The 20,045-nt window shown below is 31.9% G+C and overlaps 2 protein-coding genes across 6 annotated transcripts; one reads left to right on the forward strand and one right to left on the reverse strand.

Annotated features, from left to right (window-relative positions):
* The first annotated feature begins 1,180 nt into the window (after nt 1-1,180).
* On the forward strand, nt 1,181-5,902 carry LOC120068440 (tetraspanin-10). 2 transcript variants are annotated; one of them, XR_005479203.1, is made up of 11 exons: nt 1,181-1,565; nt 2,714-2,826; nt 2,925-2,979; nt 3,062-3,117; nt 4,341-4,388; nt 4,591-4,639; nt 4,708-4,791; nt 4,886-4,953; nt 5,198-5,319; nt 5,417-5,492; nt 5,571-5,902. XR_005479203.1 is itself a non-coding variant. In XM_039020206.1 (11 exons), the coding sequence occupies exons 1-11, from the start codon at nt 1,512-1,514 to the stop codon at nt 5,634-5,636; spliced, it is 795 nt and encodes a 264-aa protein (XP_038876134.1). In that variant the 5' UTR covers nt 1,183-1,511; the 3' UTR covers nt 5,637-5,902. The 2 variants fall into 2 exon arrangements, 1 of the variants encoding a protein (XP_038876134.1); XM_039020206.1 differs by having other exon boundaries at nt 1,183-1,565; nt 5,198-5,323.
* A 183-nt stretch (nt 5,903-6,085) lies between these two features.
* On the reverse strand, nt 6,086-10,447 carry LOC120068441 (remorin 1.4-like). Of its 4 annotated transcripts, none has more exons than XM_039020209.1 (5): nt 10,210-10,447; nt 6,941-7,027; nt 6,715-6,802; nt 6,542-6,623; nt 6,086-6,441 (listed from the first exon to the last, which is right to left on the reverse strand). In XM_039020209.1, exons 1-5 carry the CDS (start codon nt 10,268-10,270, stop codon nt 6,241-6,243), a joined length of 519 nt encoding a protein of 172 aa, XP_038876137.1. In that variant the 5' UTR covers nt 10,271-10,447; the 3' UTR covers nt 6,086-6,240. The 4 variants fall into 4 exon arrangements, with proteins under 4 accessions (XP_038876137.1, XP_038876135.1, XP_038876139.1 ...); XM_039020207.1 differs by having other exon boundaries at nt 10,186-10,447; XM_039020211.1 differs by having other exon boundaries at nt 6,941-6,985; nt 10,210-10,446.
* Between the last annotated feature and the right edge of the window lie 9,598 nt (nt 10,448-20,045).

Here is a 20,045-nt window from a genome sequence, read left to right on the forward strand (position 1 = left end):
TTAAAAAAAAAAACACTTTTAATCCTAGAACTTCTATCAAAGTAATAATTTAGTCCCTAAATATTAGTAGGTAACGATTTAGACCAAAGTTTGTAATAATTTAGTCCATAAATTTCAATAAAAAGTGATTTAGTCTCTGCACTTTAATTTATAACGATTTAATCCTTATCGTAAAAAATATTGGTGTGATCTAATTAATTTTTTTACATGTGTAAATTGATAAACTGATCAAAAATAAAATTTATTTATAAACTACAAAAACTAAGTCATTGTGTAATAAACATTGACACTAACTTTGATAAAATTTATCACAATATGGACTAAATCGTTATAAATTATAAAATATAGAGACTAAATCGTTACTTATCAAAGTTGAGGGGGCTAAATTGTTACTTTCATGAGTATTCAACTACTGAATATTATTTTCCATGAATGTTCAAGTACTAAATTGTATCCTTTAAAAGTCAAAATGAAGGGACTAGAATGACAATTTTTAAAAAGTATAAGAACCAAAATGAAAAGTATGAGAACTAAAATGAACATTTTTAAAATATATGGACCAAAATGAATAATTTAAAAATATAAAGACCATAATGAAAATCAAATTTAAAAGTACAATAACTAAGATGAACATTTTTAAAATATAAAGACGAAAATGAATCAAACTAAAAGTATAAGGAGTATTTAAACCAAACATTTTTTTAAAGAAATAGTTTCAATACTAAAATCCTTCTTCCTTTTTTTTTTTTTTTTTTTTGTTCTTTTTGGGAAGCTAACTTGCATCGTTGTTATTTATCATCCAACCCAACACTGCATGAAGCATAAAAGATCGAACAAGAAACAAAGAAACATTTTATACATAGAAGTGATAAAGATTCCAACTTTTTTTATTATAGCAAAGTGCTGACCAAGAAAGATAAAGAACAACTCGAAATAAAGTAATAAAAGGAAAAAAGATCAAAATTTGGGAAAGAAATAAAGAAACCCAGATGGGAAACAAAGAGATTTAATTAAAGTAATTAAGGAAAAGAGAAATAAAAGGGACAAGGGTCCATCTTGAATGCTGTTTTATAGGCGAAAACATTGGTCAATTAACAACAAAGCTCAACATTAATTAGATTAATAATCTGACTTACCTCAAATTTAAGTCCTTAATTACGGCTTTCAGTTTTATGAGTGTCTTGTCGGATAGTGTTCTGTCTGTCCGCTGGAAAACATCGGGGTTCATTCATGGAGCCATGTGATACATTTTTTCCTTTGACGAAAATGCCCTTGCCCTTCTTACATTATCCCCACTTCACCCCACCTCCTCAGCCTAGCCGTTCTCTTTGCTTGCAGTGCAAGTGCCACTTCCACAGCCAACCTCTGAAGAAACCCCATTCTTCCCTTTTATATTTCTTCCTTCAAACCTTCATACCCTTAATTTTTTTTTATGCTCTTTTTGGACTTATTTCTCTCTGTTTTCTGGCCGTGACATTGGGGATAAGGAGGTAAAAGGGTAGAGGAGCAAAATGGGAATGGGAACTAGCATCTTTATCATAAGATGGATCAATTTTCTCACCATGGTATGCGTGATTCCTCTTGATTTTACCATTTCTTTGCTTTCTTTTAAAGATGATGTTCTTTATGGATATTTGTTCTGCTTGTTTTGCTCCCATGTCTTTCGAGTTTGGTTGAATGTTGTGTAAATGGGTTCTGTTTATGTTTTGCCCGTGTTTGTTGAAGTTTTTTGTGTTTGATGGGGTTTGCCTCCACGGTTGTTGGAAAATTTGTCATATGTTCGATGATTTTCATTGTTTTTCTTTTTGAGTTACTTGTTGGGCTGTCTCTGACATTGCATTGAAGGGTTGCATAAATTTCGTTTGATAATCATTTAGTTTTTAGTTTTTGAAAATTAAGAATATAGTTATCTACTTTTTTTTTTTTTTTTTAAGAATAGTAAAGATAAAACTATTATAAGAAAATTATGAGAAAAAAGAACCATTTTTCAAAATAAAAAATTAAATTGTTATCAAATGGAGTAAATTTTCTATTCTCATTTTAGAATGTACTTTTGGAATACATATTGATGAACCTTTCCTTCTTGATATTAACTATTAAAGGAAGGATAATTTTGTCTTTCGGTTCCATGAAGTTTAGACCTGATTTCTATTTTTGTTCCCAAGGTTTGGAAATCAAATAGTTTAGTTCTTATTGAAGGATTCATTTGTCTATATGTATTAGACTTTTAGTTGTTGAGTTTTGAACTTGTTTTCTTTCCTAGCCCTTGTGGCTTCAAGATTGATACTTTATAATTTAGTCCCTAGGAAGTGAAAATATTGTTGTCTTAGTAAATGTGATGAATCAATGAAAAAGGATTTGTCATTCTTTTGAGTTTAATTATGCATACCTAAAAATTTACCAAGATTTAAAGGGAAGGAAGATGAGACATCTTCCCAAGCTCAAGGGTCAATAAATTTATAATGATGTTTTTGAATTTACATGAATCAAGAAAGGGAAAAATTTACAAAAAGAGACAGCTAGAAAACTTACTACATCAAGGACAATCTTCGCCTCTCTACTCTTATCATAAAAGAAATAAGAATTATAAGGTTTAAAGATGACTTAAAATGACTATGAGAATGAGTTGTTGGAGTAGGGCTTTAAGCATCAGTTTAATCAAGTCTTAACAAGATTAATGGGTTCTTGAATCATGTGTATCTACATGTTACAGTTTCTGGCTATTCTTGTCATAATATTTGGGATATGGATGGGCACCCACCACGACGGTTGTCGAAAGTCTCTCACTCTTCCTGTTATGGGACTTGGTGGATTCATCTTTGTAGTGTAAGTTTTCTATCTTTCTAATAATGTAATCTGATTTTGTTCAGAGTATAATTTGATTCACTCACGCAATATTGTTGGCATCAATACTTTTGATTCAGGTCCATAGTTGGTTTCTTGGGTGCCCTTAAGAACAATTCAATATTGCTGTGGATTGTATCCTTTTAAATGAAAAATTATCTGAACAGTTGATTTTGATTTTCCTGAATTTCGCTCAACCTTGACCTTCTGCATATAGTATCTGATTATGTTGTGCATTACATTGGTGGGGATCCTCGTGTTTACGGTGCTGGCGTAAGTATATATTTCTGAAGTCATTTCCATAATCCTAAAATTTACAATCTTGAAACTGCGTTGCTTTCTCACATGTCCTATTTAAATATGTGCCTCGACATAAAATTCACGACTTCTTCTTTAGTGCTCTTTTCTCATGGTTTGCCAAATGAGATCTTGAAAGTCCTTCCTAAGCTTTTTGATGTTCTTTTGTATTGTATTGGACTATGAGAGAGTTTGACAATCCTCTTTAATTTTGAAACACAAACTTTATCACCCTTATGTAACCTGTCATGGATAATTAAAAGAAGAAAATACTTAACAGTTCAGAGTTCTATTGTTGGTTGAAATGGTGTCCTTTGTTCTTCGAGCATTATGTTTTTCGAGCATTATGTTTTGTTGATATCAATGGATTTCCATTTCTTTTCAAGTGCTATTATTGATTGTATTTGGTTGTGGTTGCAATTTTTTATTTTTTATTTTTTTGTTTCTTTGTAATTTGAGCATTAGTCTCTTTTCATTTTATCAATAAAAAGCCTTATTTCCCTTTTTTTTTTTAAACAAAAAACATCTTCTTTGTGGTGGTAAGAAATGCACAATTAAGAAATCCATCAAATACCAAACAAAAAAAGATTGAGACGTGTGAAAGAAGGAACTAGTGTGATGACCACGATGAAATTCATACGTTAAGTTCATTGCTCCTTCGTAAGTTGATAGACCTTTTGAGCTCGATGATTCGATGAATGCTTTTTGAGCTTTATAGTGAAGTAGGCGATTCAGCAGGTTCTTTAGTTACAGGTCCTCAAAAGTAACTTCTTATACCTTACTTGGTCGATCTGTAGTTTGTATGAACATGTCTTGGGTTGCTTTTAAGCAATGTGGGCAGAGGCCCAGCATTCACATCCTCTAATTATAATAAAAGGCTATGTGGTGAGAATTACATTACACTCAATTATGAATTTTCTTTCATCTGTGTACCCTTATCTATGTAATTTGTCGTCCCCACGGTTCTATTCCTTTTATTATCTTTGTTATGTTCACATGATCCCCTTCAAGATATAAAAGGAAGTATCAAAGTGGACATCCATAGTTGTTGGCATCTTTTAGCTAGCAACAATACACGACTCATACACTTCCTCTTTTTGAATGCTTTTTAATCTTGCTTTGCTGGCTTCATAGTTGGTATGTAATTTTGATTGTCGTACTCTTCTTGAACCCAACCTAATTATTTGAATTTCTTTTAGGTTTATTGTTACAAATAACGGCTCGGGACATTCTATAGCTGGCTTGAGGTGAGGATATATTTAATTCATTCGACATAAAGTAATTTTGCTTTGAGGATGCTTAATTTTAAAGGATGGAAATGGTTTCATCTTCTATCTATGCTAATAAGAATAACCTAAACCCATCATTCTCAAAGTTCGGTATTCGTGCATCGATAAGCTGGAATTTCTATGGACTGACATTTTTTCCCCTTCTCTTCCCCTTGATGAGGTATAAGGAGTATCAACTACAAGACTACAGTACATGGTTTCTAAAACAGGTGAGTACTATTTTACCTTTTGCCAAGAGAGATCAATATTTATCCTAATCTTGGCTCTTCTATTACAGCTTAATAATACTAATAGTTGGATGCGTCTGAAAAGCTGTCTCGTCAAATCCGAGGATTGCAATAATCTTTCAAAAAGATACAAGGTACTTGTTTCAAGTTCGTTTGATTTGAATAACAGACTCTTTGATTATTTATATCCTCTCTTTCTCATGAAGCCATTTTGTTTGACAATTTCAGACTCTCAAGCAGTACAAATTGGCTAAGCTGACGCCAATAGAAGCGGGTTGTTGCAGACCCCCATCTGAGTAGGTGTAACTTTCAAGTTCTTATTTTTCTTCTTCCATGTTTATAACCGCAACAAACAAAAGAAGAAATTAAATCAATGTCCTTTCCATATTGCCATAAACCTTTATTCTTTACAATCTTTTTTGCGAAGAGGACGACAATTTATGACATGAATTCAACTTTGTTTCAAAAACATTTAAAAAATTGTGAATTTGAATTCTTGTCGCTGATGCTATCTTTTCGATGTCGTGATGCAAATGACAGATGTGGTTATCCTGCTGTTAATGCATCATACTATGACTTGAGCTTTCATCCTGTCAATTCAAACCATGATTGCAAACTATACAAGAATTCCAAGGCAGTCAAGTGCTACGATTGTGATTCATGCAAGTAAATATCTAGTAACCTCATTCTTCCATTCCCCATTCATCGCCGCTGCCCCTGTGAAAATTTTTATAATCATTTGATTGTTCGATCATTCAGGGCTGGAGTCGCGCAGTACATGAAAACTGAATGGCGATTGGTTGCGATCTTCAATGTCATTCTATTTGTTGTCTTGGTGAGACACTTTCTGCTAACACTTTCAAGTCTTTTCATTCTCCTCCCTTTATTTCTTAACTCTTACTTGTATTTTCAGCTGATTATCTACTTGGTCGGATGCTGCGCTAGACGAAAAGCTGCAAGAAATCGGTCTAAAGGTTAGTGGTACACTGATTGCGGTAAGCAGACTGCTTAAACATCGAAACAGACGGTAGTCCTCTTGTGCCATGCAAGTGACCTGTTGGAAGTAGAAATTTTTAACAAAAGAATGATGTTTGTCAGTCAGTGTGTGTAATATATGCAGCCAGCCATGTTTGTATGTAAAGAGTTTGTTCTTTAGCTAGTACAATGACAGTTCGTTCTGTATCAAACTGTATTTCGATTATGAACCATTATTTGCCTTCACAGAATGCTCACTTGGTTCTCCACCGTCCGTGCCCAAACTTCGTCTAGTTGCTGTATATGATGTATCATTTCGACATGCTACCTGACACAAGAAAAAGGTTCTTTCTAGCAAAACTCATCCCCTAAAGTTTAGTGTGACCAGATTCTTGACCGATTCCAAGTAGAAGACATGATTAATACTACCATTTTGAATTGAATCAGTGCATGTGACATAAGAAAAGTGATCAACGGGTAAAATACAGCAAACTGATACGATCTTTATACATAAAAAGGAAGACTTGAGTGTCATCTCCTGCTAACTCAAAACAAAACCAAGCAAAGACTAAAATCAGAGTTCAAATCTGAGATAGCAATTTGATCTTTTAACCACTGAAGCACTTGAGTAGAGTCTTTGGGATGAACCCCGAAGTACGATATTTTGCTGCGGCTTCCTCGACCTTGAGGCACTGTTCTTTTCGCTCTGCCTCGATGGTTGCTTTCTTCTCTTCACCTTCCTTATGAATTCCAACTATTTTATTCTTCATTTGCTCGGCATACTCCGCTTTCTTCTTCTCCATTTTTTCCTTTCATTTCACAACAACCGAAACGCTTCAAAATGTGTATCAACAAACCAGAGTCTGTAGCCAGTGAGAATTATAAAACTATCAGCAAAAGCCAATTTACCTCTATCTTCATCAGCTGTGCTTCTATGGAGGCTTTTTTGGTATTCTCCCAAGATTCAACAGCAGAAAGCCTTTTGTATGCCCTGTCCAAAGATTTCAAACATGTTAAAAAAAAAAAAACTCAAAAAGAAAACAGAATTCAAGTTCAACAATAGAGAAAATTCTATATTTTACTTGTTCTCTGCTTTTATCTTTTCACTCTCCTCCCATGCTTTTATCAATGCCATCTTCTTCTCCCATTCGACCCGAGCCAACGCAATATCTGAGAGAACGAGACTCAAAAAACGGTATCTTCAACTCGGTTCATAATAATTTTTTCGTTTTGTTTTTAACTTTTATCAACAATTCTATATAGAATGACAATAAAATGAAAAGAAAAGGGTGTCTTTTAATTTTTTACCTCTGTCCTTTGCAATATCACTTTTCTCAGCAGGATCTGAAATCTCTGTCATTTTATTTTTGTCTTTGTTAGAGAAGAAACGAGCCACTAATAAGAAGAAAAAGATCACATGAAGCAAAGAAAACAGGTAATTTGCAAGAAGAAAATGGTAAAATAAAGATTTCTTTTTGTATATAAGAAAAAAAGATTCTTTATAGTTTAATGAAGAGTATGATTGTCATTATTATTACTTTTCTGTTAGTTGCAGATTTATTTCCAAAGAAGACCCCAACAAAGAAGGGGAAAACAAATAAATTGAAATTATTTTCTTCCCAAATCATTCTTTTGGAAAACTGAATATCATGTTTCATATCATCAATCAGACATTTGATAAATGCCAAAAAAAAAAAAAAAAAAAAAAAAAAAGAGGTTTTTTTTTAAAAAAAAAATCATTTTTAGTTCCTATAATTTCAGATATCTAAATTTGGATTTTTTTATAAAAAAATTGGTCCATGCAATTTCAATAAATCTCGATACAATCTTTATTATTAGTTATATGCTTATAAAATTTAGGGGAATTGTAAAACCACCCCTCAAATATCGAAATATGGCGGTAGATACAATTATACTCTCAAACTTTAGTTGCAAAAATTTGTCCCTCTAACATCTACAGGTGAATTGAACCCTTAAATTTGGCATAGTTGTAGAAATTTGACTCCAAAATGATAAAAAAAAAAAAAAAAAATTGAAACTTATACAAAATTGTTATGATTGATTTCTACAATTATGTAAATTTGAGGATCTAATTTTAACATTGGTATAAATTTGAGAGATCAGCTTTTACCATTAAAAGTTTGAGGTATAATTGTTACTACCACTATACTTTAGAGTAATTTTTACCATTTGCCATAAAATTTAAAAGCTGATTACAAAATTGATTAAAAGTAAAATATGAAAACTAAATTGAAGTATAGAACTAGCCTCCTCACAATTTGCCCTAAAGTTGCTCTAAATTAAGAAGATGGTAGAGGTCCCATTTGGATTGACTTAAGAAAAAAATGTTTTTTTTTAAAAATTCACATTTATTTAAACACTTTTGATAAAAACAGATTAAAATACACTTGATAAGCTATTTTGAGTGGTTGTCAAACACATAAATTTCTTTCAAAATGACTTATTTTTTAAATTAAACACTTCAAAATATATTTCAAACACACCCTGAAACTCGTTTATTATACCTTCTTGATTCTCGACTGTTTGTAAGAAGGCTAGTGTTCTAAACCCAATTTAGTTTATGTTTTTGACAATGCATGTTGTGTGTGTGTTTGACATTGCGTGTGTACATGCATGCGTACGTGCGTGTGTAGAACCAGTCAAGGACCAAAAAAGAAAAAAAAAAGTTATTTTAACCCAAATAAATTTGAGAGAGAGAGAAAAGGCAATAAAGTTGTTAAATAGAAAAAAGCTGATTACTCATGGCAGTGTATTAACAGTACGATCAAAATCCACCTTTTTTTTTTATTACATTTTGATAGAATTGGAAAATTTATTATTTTATTCAAATAATTCAAAATTTAAATGATGGATTGCTTGGGAGATGTTTTAAACAAAATTTTCACAAAAAAAAAAATGGCCAACTTTTTCGCCAACATTTAAAGGTAATTGTTTTAAATGATAAAAATATTAAAAAAATATAATAAAATATTATTGTCTATCACTGATAGACCGCTCGTAATCTATCATTGATAAACAATGATATTTTGTTATATTTGTAAATAAATTAAGGATAATTGTAATCGGTAGCATTTTTAGAAATAATAACCAAGTGTATAACATCATTTAAAAAAATTGCAAATATAGACAAGTCTATCAACGATAGACTTCTAAGTTTATCAGCGACAGACTTCTATCACTCTTACCAGTGATATGATCTATCCATGATAAACTTCTACCAATAATATGATCTATCACTGATACACTATTTAAATTTGACAATATTTGTAATTTTTTTCACATTAAGTTATATCTGCTAATACCTTTGATCTAATGTCTATATTTGCAACTGTCTCATAAAGTAACCCATTTTCTTTTATTGAAAACGTTACAACGTTTTATTGTGAATAATGCTTTTAAGTAAAGAATACATTATTGGTTTGTACATTAGAGGAAATTATGTCAAAACAATTAAAACCTAAAAAGAGACTTTATTATTTTGCTTCTTCTCAGTCTTCTTTTAGAAGGGAAAAAAAAACAATAATTTCTACCCAATAAAAGTATTATATTCAGTTCAACATCACTAAATTATTGATTAAATTAAAAATTTAATTAGTATAATTTAGAGAAAATTAGAAATAGTTTGATAAAACTCTTACTATTTATGATAATTTTATCAAATCATAGAAACTATTTAAAAGATTTTACCAAACCAGAAGTATTCACTTCTAACATTTTGCAGTCAAATTTATTATAATTTTACCAAAATTATCACTTATTTCTTCCAAAACAATGGAAGATGAGAATATGAAAAAACGATTAGTGTGTTAATAAAAATATATGGAAAATTATTTTAAATGATAAAATTCTTGAAATTATTTACAAATATATCAAAATTTCATAATCTATCAATAATAGATACTGATTGACATTGATAATTGATAGACATCGATATAAGTCTATTAATGTCTATCATTGATAAATTCTAAAATTTTGCTATATTTATAAATATTTTGGTCCATTTTGTTATATTTGAAAACAATAAAAAAAAATGTATTATTATCCATTCTACTCCAGCATTTCTCTCTGTTTCATACCCATGAAATTAATTCATATATTTATCAAATATAAAAATAAAAATTAGGACATATTTAGTAATGATTTGAAAAGGTTAAAATCATTTCAAAAATATTTTTAATCATTCAAAATTAATTTTAATATTATAAAAAAATTATTATTTAAAAGTATAGAATTAATTTTAAGGATGATAACAAAAGTAATTTTAAAAATTTTAAAATCACCCCAAACATCCACTTAAATAAATAATCTAAATCGATATTCTAGTGGGAAGGAACTATTTTCTGGAAAAGTAAAGATTTTCCCGGAAGCCAAACAAACAGAGAGAGAGAGAGAGAAAAATCTCAAAAGAATAAGAAATAAGGAAAAACTTTCCGGGAAAAAGAGCCATAATCTGTTTCCCAGAAGCCAAACAGAGATATAGAAAAAGGAAAAAGGGCAAAAAAACAGAGGAAAAGGAGAAAAGAAAAGTATACTGTGAGGAAGAGAAATGGGGTTACGGGGAGCGACGTCGTTTTGAGGCGGTGGTTGATCAGCTTCAGAGTCGTCGGCGGCGGCCATAACGTATTCTTTCAGCTTAGCCACGGTGTCTGTCTTTTTCAAACTGAATTTTGTAATGATGATGATGAAGAACAATGGAAACCCTTTTTTTTTCTTTTTTCTTTCTGTTCTCTTCTCTGTAAATTTCTCTCTTTTTCTGAAGGAAGTTGTTGGAGAAAGAGAACACAGAGAAGGTCCTTTAAGGGTATTTGGGTCCTCACAAAAATTACTACTTTTTCATAATTTTACATAATTTTTTTAGTTAAATTATAAAAGAAAATACTCAATTTAATTCCAATTATATAATTTTACACTTTCAAATATTATTCTTAATCTTGTTATGGGATAAACTATCCTATAAAATTTAAAAATATAAAACCTGTATATATATGAATTAAAACCATTTTATTTGTTCGAGTTTCAAAGGAGTTATCCCTCGGGTTAGAATTGATTTACCATTCTTATTGGAGTAGCACCTCATCTATAAGATCTAACGAACTTTACTTTGTGGAGTAAACCAAATTTCAACAAATTTTTTTAGATAGAAGAAAGTATTTTACAGAAAAAAAACGTTGATGAAATTAAAAGTAAAAATCCAAATTAAGGAAAACCATATTTACAGAATAATTTGTGGTAATTCTAATAGTCATGTCCATTTATCAAGTTAAATTGAAATTTAAAAAGACGCAACCATTCATGAAAGAATACAATTTGTGGAATTGAAATGATGCAATTCGAAAAGAAGAATGGTTTACCATTTATTCCAACAAATCTTACATAATTTTTTTTTTTTTTTTTTTTAAAAAGTGAATTCTTGAAATAAAAATTAAAAATTGTAGCAATGATCTAAAATAAAATTTGAATCATCAGTAGTTATATTGCTTCATAAAAATGAATTTCAAAAGAATAATATACAATTTTTTTTTTTTTTGTAAAGAATAGGGATATTTTCTAAACAAATGGTAAGTTAAAAAAACATTTGTATATATCATTTAGTTTTTTTCTTTTTAAATTTGTTAGTATTTTTAGTTTTCAACCTAACTCTAATTTCGAGATTATCGTATATATTTGATGCCAATTCAGCTATATTTATTTTAGTATGAAAAACTTGATAGTATAATATATACTTAATTTGACATGAATAACTTGATAATAATATAATATATTCAAGTGAAATGATTTTTGACAAGAAAATCTATCTAAAGGAAGTATAAAAATTCCCTCTCATATGAATTTGGTAAATAATTAATGAAACTTTTTTTTTCTTTTGAAAGAAGGTGGGTTCAGCTTTGAGATCTCATTAGGTGGTAAATAAAATTTTCTTTTGAAGGGTTGATTTTTAAGAGATGCTAGAGAGAGAGAGAGAGAAAAAAATGTTGAAATCACCTAAAAAAAGAAATCGTGTATCTCAATGCCAAAATTCAGATAGGAGAAATGCACATGACATTCGTATCATACCAACATTAAATTTTGTTTAAAAGAGAGAAAAATGTTGATATAAAAAAAAAAAAAAAGAATACATGTGGTGTTTTCCATAAATACTCTGATGGTTAAGTTAGAGAGTAAATGAATGTGGAAGTTATGGAGTTTGAGAGTTGAATTTAGGTTATCTCATGTGGAGCTATAATGATGTATTTATAGCCATTTTATTTAGAGTTGTTTTTTTTTTATTTGATATTTTTAGATTTAATGTCATTTGGTAGTGAATTTCAGCATTTGAGTAAGAAAACAAGATTTAGGGGTGAAAGGAGTGAATAAAATTTCAGTTTGTTCGTTGATATCGAGGTGGGAACCAAGACTTTAACATTCTTCAAAAGTATGTACATGTTATTTGTCTATTATATCATTAGTTTACAATTATAATTATTTATTTAATGAAAGCTATAATAAGTCTTATTGTCAACATTTTTTATCCATAGCATTTATTAGCTTTTTATAGCTTTAATAAATCCTACTGTTGCATATTTATAACTTCTTAAATATGTTCAAATCCTATTGTTGTCTTTCATACATTTCTACACATTAGAAATCAAATAAAATTATATTTATATAATCTCCAAAATAAATGTTATCAAAATAAGCATTCAATACAAGATTCATGTATCCCAGCAAAAAAGATATATAGTAATAAGTACTAAAAACTTTGAGATGAAACAAAACATAAATTTATAAATTACAAAATATGTCGATATCAAATTCCAAAATAACTCCAACTTAGTTGTGTATGTAGTCGACCACAAAATACTAGAAGATGCATTCACTGATAGTCCTTCATCAACCTACAAAAAGAATGTTAAAGTAATAAAAAGTTTAAGTAAAGTTATTAAAATAAAGAAATAAAATAATCGATTGATATAAGTACTAATTAAAACAAAATAAAGAAATAAAACAATCGATAGTTATACGTACTAATTAAAACTTTTTCAAATGGCCATGCAACTTTACTATCGATTGCATCTTCTATATATGTCATTTCTGAGTTTGGCCTCCATAAAAATGCATCATGTTTTCTTGACAAGTCTACCCAAACTTTCACTACTTGTGGTCCAAGGGAAACATGATGAACAAAGAACTTTTGTGTCATTTGAAGACCATCGACCTTCAGCAACTACCTCTCCTATACCACACCAATCTAGCAACTTACACTTGCAAAAAACATTATTCTTATTAATACTCTATCAACAAGGCAATATAAAAAGTAATACTTAACATAGTGAAAAACGTATAAAAAGTTTGTTAATCTAAAGGTAGTTCAATAATCTACAAGTAACAAATAAGAATATAGGAAACAAATAATAAACACTTTACCGAAGGTGAAGATACCACTGGGTCAATAACAGTGTTGTTAATCAAGGTTTCATTTAAAGTATTAGAGAGATGTTCACTTGTATTTCCCTAAAACTAAAAGAATAAAAAGAAACAAAGTAAAAATATTAAATAATAAGAAAACATTAACATAAACCCACATTGATTCTACTAGTTAGCAACATACTTGAACTTTGAGTAGGTGAGATATCAAAAATTTCATTTCAATCATCTCTCCATCCATCTTGTTACACTTTTCTTCAAGTTGGGTATAACTCTCTCTTTGAGAAAATGCATACAACTTTGACGTGGTCACCCAAATTCGAGTCCTCTAACATGACCACGATCAGTAGCAAGAACTTTGCTTATTGCATCATCTTTCATATTAGTCGAGGAAGTTTTTGTCCCGTCATTATAATTTTTTCAATATGTTCCTAGCATTCTCAAGTATCTTAAAAAATTTGAGTTTCAAACTTTGAGAGCCCTCCCCTTAGATATTCAAAGGAAGAAACAAAACCTAACATTAACTATAACAACCACGAAATTGTTGGAGTTAGCATGTAATTAGCGAAAGCAAATAGAATCATTAAACACTTTAATTCAACAATTTTAGCAATAAAGAAAGTATGCTCATAACAGAAAAAGGGGGTTTGAAGATATACTTTGAAGACCTTCTTCAAGTTCGAATTCAGCTTGATTTTTTACTCCAAAAGGATGTAGACCACAACTGGATCTTCCCTACTATTCTCTAGGTCCTTAGATTGGATTGTGGGATCCAAAATGAATAGGAATTGGGAGAATTTTTAAGAGAAAAAGTCTGGTTTTTCTGGTTTTGAAGAACTCTTCTTCAATCTTGATTGTTTGTAAAATGAGCCATGTAAAAAGAAGACAACCAGCTCAAATCTGTTGATGTTTTATTCACCTCAACCATGCAATCAGATTGCATAGCCAATTGGCAACACCTCCTTGTGAGATTTGAGTGGGAATTGAGTGTTGAATATTGGAAAAACCCACTCAAAATGCCACTCGAAATGGAAATTGGTTTAAAATCAATTTTTCATTTTAAAAATCAATTTTCAAAATTTTTAATTTAATTTTATAAAATTTTAATTAAAAATAAAATTGATTTATTTTGAAATTTCATAAAATTCAAAATTTTAATTTTAAATAAAATTAATTCAAATAATTAATTTTAAATAAAATTTATTTATTTAATTAAAATAATTTTATATCCAATATCAAATTATTAAAACACCAACTCTATGATCATGAATCTCTATTCATGTAACTAATACTCAAATCAAATTTAAATATTATCCAATTCTTCAATTTCATGTTATTCGTCAATTAAACGTGTAATTATATCGTATATAATTATTGATTCCCTCAATTCGAATTTGAAAATTTTAAATTTTCTCATCACGCTATCCTAATTAACTAACATTCGTTAACTACTGGGTCACTCCACTAAAGCCCAGTAGTTGCGCTCCCCTCACTGTAAATATATTTATGTCCACTCGATATAACCATAATCAGTAAGTCAACCCTTCACATGTTGTTCGTAATAGCGGTTGGGTCAAAAGTTGTTTTATCCCCGAGGTTACATCTTGTTCCTTAAGTCCCTTTGATCCTTTAATGAATAATTGGTTTGTGATTCAATCACTAAACCGACTCCTTCTCGGGCCAATGAGAGGGTGGCGCCCTTGTTCAAGACCCACACTTAAGGGAACTGTTAGATCTAGGAAGCAAACTGCGGAAGCAAAACAAGATCATTAAGCATTCTAATTCATTAGTTTTGGCTTTAAACTAAGCATGTTCATAAACTAAAACACAGAGTTTCAATACTAACCTTTGAAGTACCTTTGATTCACGATCTTTAACTGCAATCTCCTACTTCTTTAGCTGTGAACCATCACAAGATCTTCCCTACCACAAGATTGAGTTGTGGAACTTAAAATAAGCTTGAATTGAAGGGAATTGGATAGAAGATTACTGGTTTTACACAGTGTGAAGAACACTTCTTCAAACACCAATTCTTAGTTTCAGCAACGATTGTTCTCTCTACATTCCACTCAAAATTCCAGCTTTATATTGCATGACTTTCATGCAACTAACTGTTGAATTTTATGTCCTAAAACTCATGATTTGTAAACAATAAAACTTATTCTGAAAATTCAATAAGATGTTATTGAATATATGAATTGCTTATTTCGATTTAGAAATAAATCCATTAAACTAAAAGATCCATGAATATTACATGATTATTTGAACTTTATGTGGAGACATAAAAGTGGATCAGGTTCGAGTAAATAGTCAAAATGGTTTATAGTATATGAATAAGATTGGGTGCTTTATTCTGGTAACACTATTGGATGCACTCACTCTGTAGTTGTTACAAGGAGTTGTAAAGTGCTACAGACGAAATGATCCTAATTTGTACATGTCATGACATGAGGAGTGAGGGCATCCTGTGCAATGAGTTTGTACAAGATCGGACCACGAAATAAGTCACTTTTGCTTTATAACGATGTTTACTGTATAAGACTAACTATTTCAAAGTGATGACCTAGGTAACTTGACTTTAATCCTAAGGTAACTATGAACTTCTGTTTATTTGCGATTATCCTTAGATTTGCATAGGTGAGGATTGACTCAACAGCTCCGACTCAGTAAACCTTCATTTCAAGGGTAAGACTGGATAGATAGCTGAGGACATAGAGTGCAAGATAGAATTTAGTCCTACCCGCTTTTAGAGATAGTAGAGAGGTTGTTTGTCACACCCCCTCCCTAGCCTTATCCCCCAAGACCTGGAAGGAAGCGTGAGGGTACATCAGTAATATTCCAAAATAATATTTCAATTTAAAATTTCCTCCCCCCCTCCATTAAGATTTTAACATGTTTATAACACTATCTATTTTCATACATATAGTTCAATTTCCTATATTCTTTATTACATGATCCGAAGCCATACCCTAAGAATTTACCAAGTCCTGGTGTGATGGTGGTTAGTAAACTCCTTCCTAAACGCTCTGCTTTGCTACCCCGGGGGGGGGGGGGGGGGGGGGGGGGGGGGGGGGAGGGAGGAATATAAGAAACATTTGGAAGAGTGTGAGCTACTAAGCCTATTGAGTGGTTCTTTTAAAAAATAATAATCACTTTGCATGATCATGTATATATTCATTCAATCAACATCCTCCAGTTCCATGCTATACGTGCCATGCTCATATCATGGACCATTATCAATCATCACAACTTTTATGGAAATTTTCCTATAACCCACTTTTCCCCAATGTGCACACCGACAATTCTTTATCCCGCTAGTCATGCTTAGTACTTGACTATATTTTTTCGCCAGTCATCACCGACTATTATTTTCCGCCGACCGAGACCGACTATATTTTCCCGCCAAGCACCATGCTAACTTATGTAATCTAGGTATAATCTCAGTTTCCATAGCAATATCGTAAACAATATCATGGCAATCAATATAACATCATAAACATATATTTTGTACTTACATATGTATTTATTCAAATATCAACGCATAAAACTAAGTAAACACTCACCGTACACAAGTTTTCCCACTACCTTCCTATGAATTCCTCCATATCAATGGAAATTCCTAAATTAATACTTGTTATATCAATAAATAATGTCAAACTAGTCAAAATACCATTATATAATGAAAATATCAGCTTACCCTACTCAAAATTAGCCAAAATACCAAAATTAGCCTCTTTAGAGTTATTTGAACCGAGATAGGTAGCTGGGCGTTGGGCAGTAGGCAGAGTGGGCGTGCTGTGCCGCACAGGGGGCTGGCACATTTGGGGGTGCATTGTGCTGGGCTGGCGCTGGGCGTGCGCTGCATTGGGCTGGCGCTCGGGATGAGTCGAGCAAGGCGCACGCGGACGGACGAATGCAACGCTGCGTGTGTGCAGGGTGTGGGCTGCCTGTGTGTCCAGCTGACTCAATGCCTCACCAACACAACCTTGCTTCTTTTGATCTCCAATCAACTTGGCAGCCTAATAACTCAAACATAACTCTCTAAATATACTCTCAACACACGATTTAAGTGATGGTATGAATGAATTCCCCTTGCCCAACCCCTCTATTTATAGCCATTTCAAACTCACCTCATGTTGACAACACAACTCCCATTTGTCTCACTTTGAAGCTGGCAACACTTAGTCTACCCAACCTAGCCTTAACCTAGCCTTGAGTTGTTCTCATTTTAGCTTGCCAGCCAAAATCTCTTTTTTTGCATGAAATCTCCTTCACCCACTTCCTGCTTGGGGTGATAAGACTTCAATTGCATGAAATCTCCTTTAGTCACCTCCTACTAGAATTTTATATGATCCTCCTTTTGCCACCTAAATTACTTAAATACTTCACATATTTCTCTACTTAAATTGTTTAAGACTTATACTCATATACCTTTGGCATTATCCCTTGAAGTTTTCCATCAATTAGTCTTACCTTTTATCCTTAACGCATAGCAATTCACCATTCCTTCATCAAAGTCTCACTTAGCCAACGCATGAGTTGGTCATCACCAACGCATAGGATGGCCGCTCACCCTTGATACATGACTTGCTAGGTGGTGCTTGCTCGGCCTACTAAGCATGGACGCATGGTGTTGACCATCGATGCACGGTGTGCTGCCTAGGGCTTGTGCGCTCGGCCGCATGGCATGCTCGGCCGCATGGGCATGTCTCACCGCATGGGCGTGCGCTTGGCATAGAGCATCGATACATGGCTGCTTGGTAGACTCGACAGCGTTCGATGCATAGGTAGGCGCTCGGCATACATCATCGGCACATGGGCTGCGCGCTTATCCTCGACGTATGGCCTGTGCGCTTGGCATGCTCATTCGACACATGCTTGCTGCCCGTGTCCGCATGGCTCATGTATGCCTTTGCGTTGGTTGTATGCAACCCTTAGCCATTTTTTTTTTTAAGTTTTCTTGCTTCCATCCTCCATGCCTTCTTGCGTCCAACATGTTTTAAGCCCTTCATAGGCATTTGGATTTCTAGTCACCTTTTGGATAATTTTTGATGTTTTTCTCCCCTTTGCTCCAATATCCTTTCTTAGGATTTTTCTTCTCTATTTAACCTCCTACTTTAGATTTAGTGTTAGGGTCTTACATTGTTCCATTAAGTGTCGACTTCGGTCTTACACAAGGGGTCCCACCCTCTCATTGGCCTAAGAGGGACTCGATTTGATAATCGGATCACAAATGAATTGTTCATTAGAGGATCAGTGGGATTTAAAGAACAAGAGGTAATCTCGGGGGTAAAACAACCATTTGATCCAACCGTTATTACGAACAACTTGTGAAGGGTTTTTACTAATCATGGTTATATCGAGTGGACATAATATATCTACAGTGAGGGGAGTGCAACTCTGGACTTTAGTGGAGTGACCCAGTAGTTAATGAATGAGGGTTAATTCGATGTAAAGAGTCTAGCCAATTATTCTTGGATCGTTGGAGCCCATGGTCTGTAGGTCCACGAGGTCCCCTTACTAGCTCACAAATGAATTAGCATAGAATAATGTGATAAGTTAATTTGAAACATTTAAATTAGAATTAAGGGAATTAGTAATTATATGTGATATAATTACACGTTTAATTTTGGAATTAAACGTAATAGGAGAATCAATTAATATTTAAATATGATTTAAATATTAAATTCATGAATAGGAATTCATGATGATGGAATTAGTGTTAAATTAATTTAATATTTGATATTGAATTAATTAGAATTAATTAAATTGTTTAATTAATTAATTATTATTAATTTTATTAGAAAATTAATTAATGAATTAATTTTGTAAAATTAATAAAGATTTCATTTTTGAAAAATTGATTTTGAAAATAAATTTAGAAAATCAAAATTGAAAAGATGGAAAATGAAAAAAACTCAAAAGTGGGGTTTTCCACTTTCAAACCAAGTAGCTGACACATATTCCACCATAAACTTGAGTCAATCTTCCAAGTATGAGGTGTATTTCATGCAACAATTCTCTTTGCATGAAAGTCATGCAATAAATGGAGAAGATTGAAATGGAAATCAATAATTAGTTTTCTAATAAAATTAATAAATTAATTAAACAGTTTAATTAATTTTATTAATTTAATATCAAATATTAAATTAATTTATCACCAATTCCATTACCACAAATCTTTATTCATGAATTTAATATTTAAATATTAATCGATTCTCCAATTTCATTTAATTCCAAAATTAAACGTGTAATTATATCACATATAATTACCAATTTCTTTAATTCTAATTTGAACGTTTCAAATCAACTTATCACCCTACTCTAAAGCTAATTAATTTGTGAGCTAGTAGGGGAACCTAGTGGACCTACAGATCATGGGCTCTAACAATCTGAGATTAATTGGCTAAACTCTTTACATCGAATTAACCCCAATTTGTTAACTACTGGGTCACTCTGCCGTAGTTGCACTCCCCTCACTGTAAATATATTGTGTCCACTCGATATAACCATGATTAGTAAGTTAACTCTTCACAGGTTGTTCGTAATAACGACTGAGTCATTTACACCTGAGATTACCACTTATTCCTTAAGTCTCACTGATCCTCTAATGAACAATTGGTTTGTGATCCGATCATCAAACTAAGTCTCTCTTGGGCCAATGAGAGGGTGGGGCCCCTTGTCCAAGACTTAAAGTCAGCACTTAAGGAAACAACCTTTCTACTATCCCTGAAAGTGGGTAGGAGTGAATTCCATCTTACACCCTATGTCCCCAGCTATCTACCCGCTCTTACCCCCTGAAATGGAAGGCTTATTGAGCCAACGCTGTTGAACCAACCCTCACATATGCAAATCTAAGGATAATACCGAATAAAGAAGTTCATAGTTAGCTCATGATTAAGGTCAAGTTACCTAAGTCATCGTTTTGAAATAGTCAGTCTTAAACAGTAAACAACGTTATAAAGTAAGAGTAACTTATTTCGTGGTC

The sequence above is a fragment of the Benincasa hispida genome, chromosome 12 (assembly GCF_009727055.1).
Source record: "Benincasa hispida cultivar B227 chromosome 12, ASM972705v1, whole genome shotgun sequence".
Taxonomy (NCBI): domain Eukaryota; kingdom Viridiplantae; phylum Streptophyta; class Magnoliopsida; order Cucurbitales; family Cucurbitaceae; genus Benincasa; species Benincasa hispida.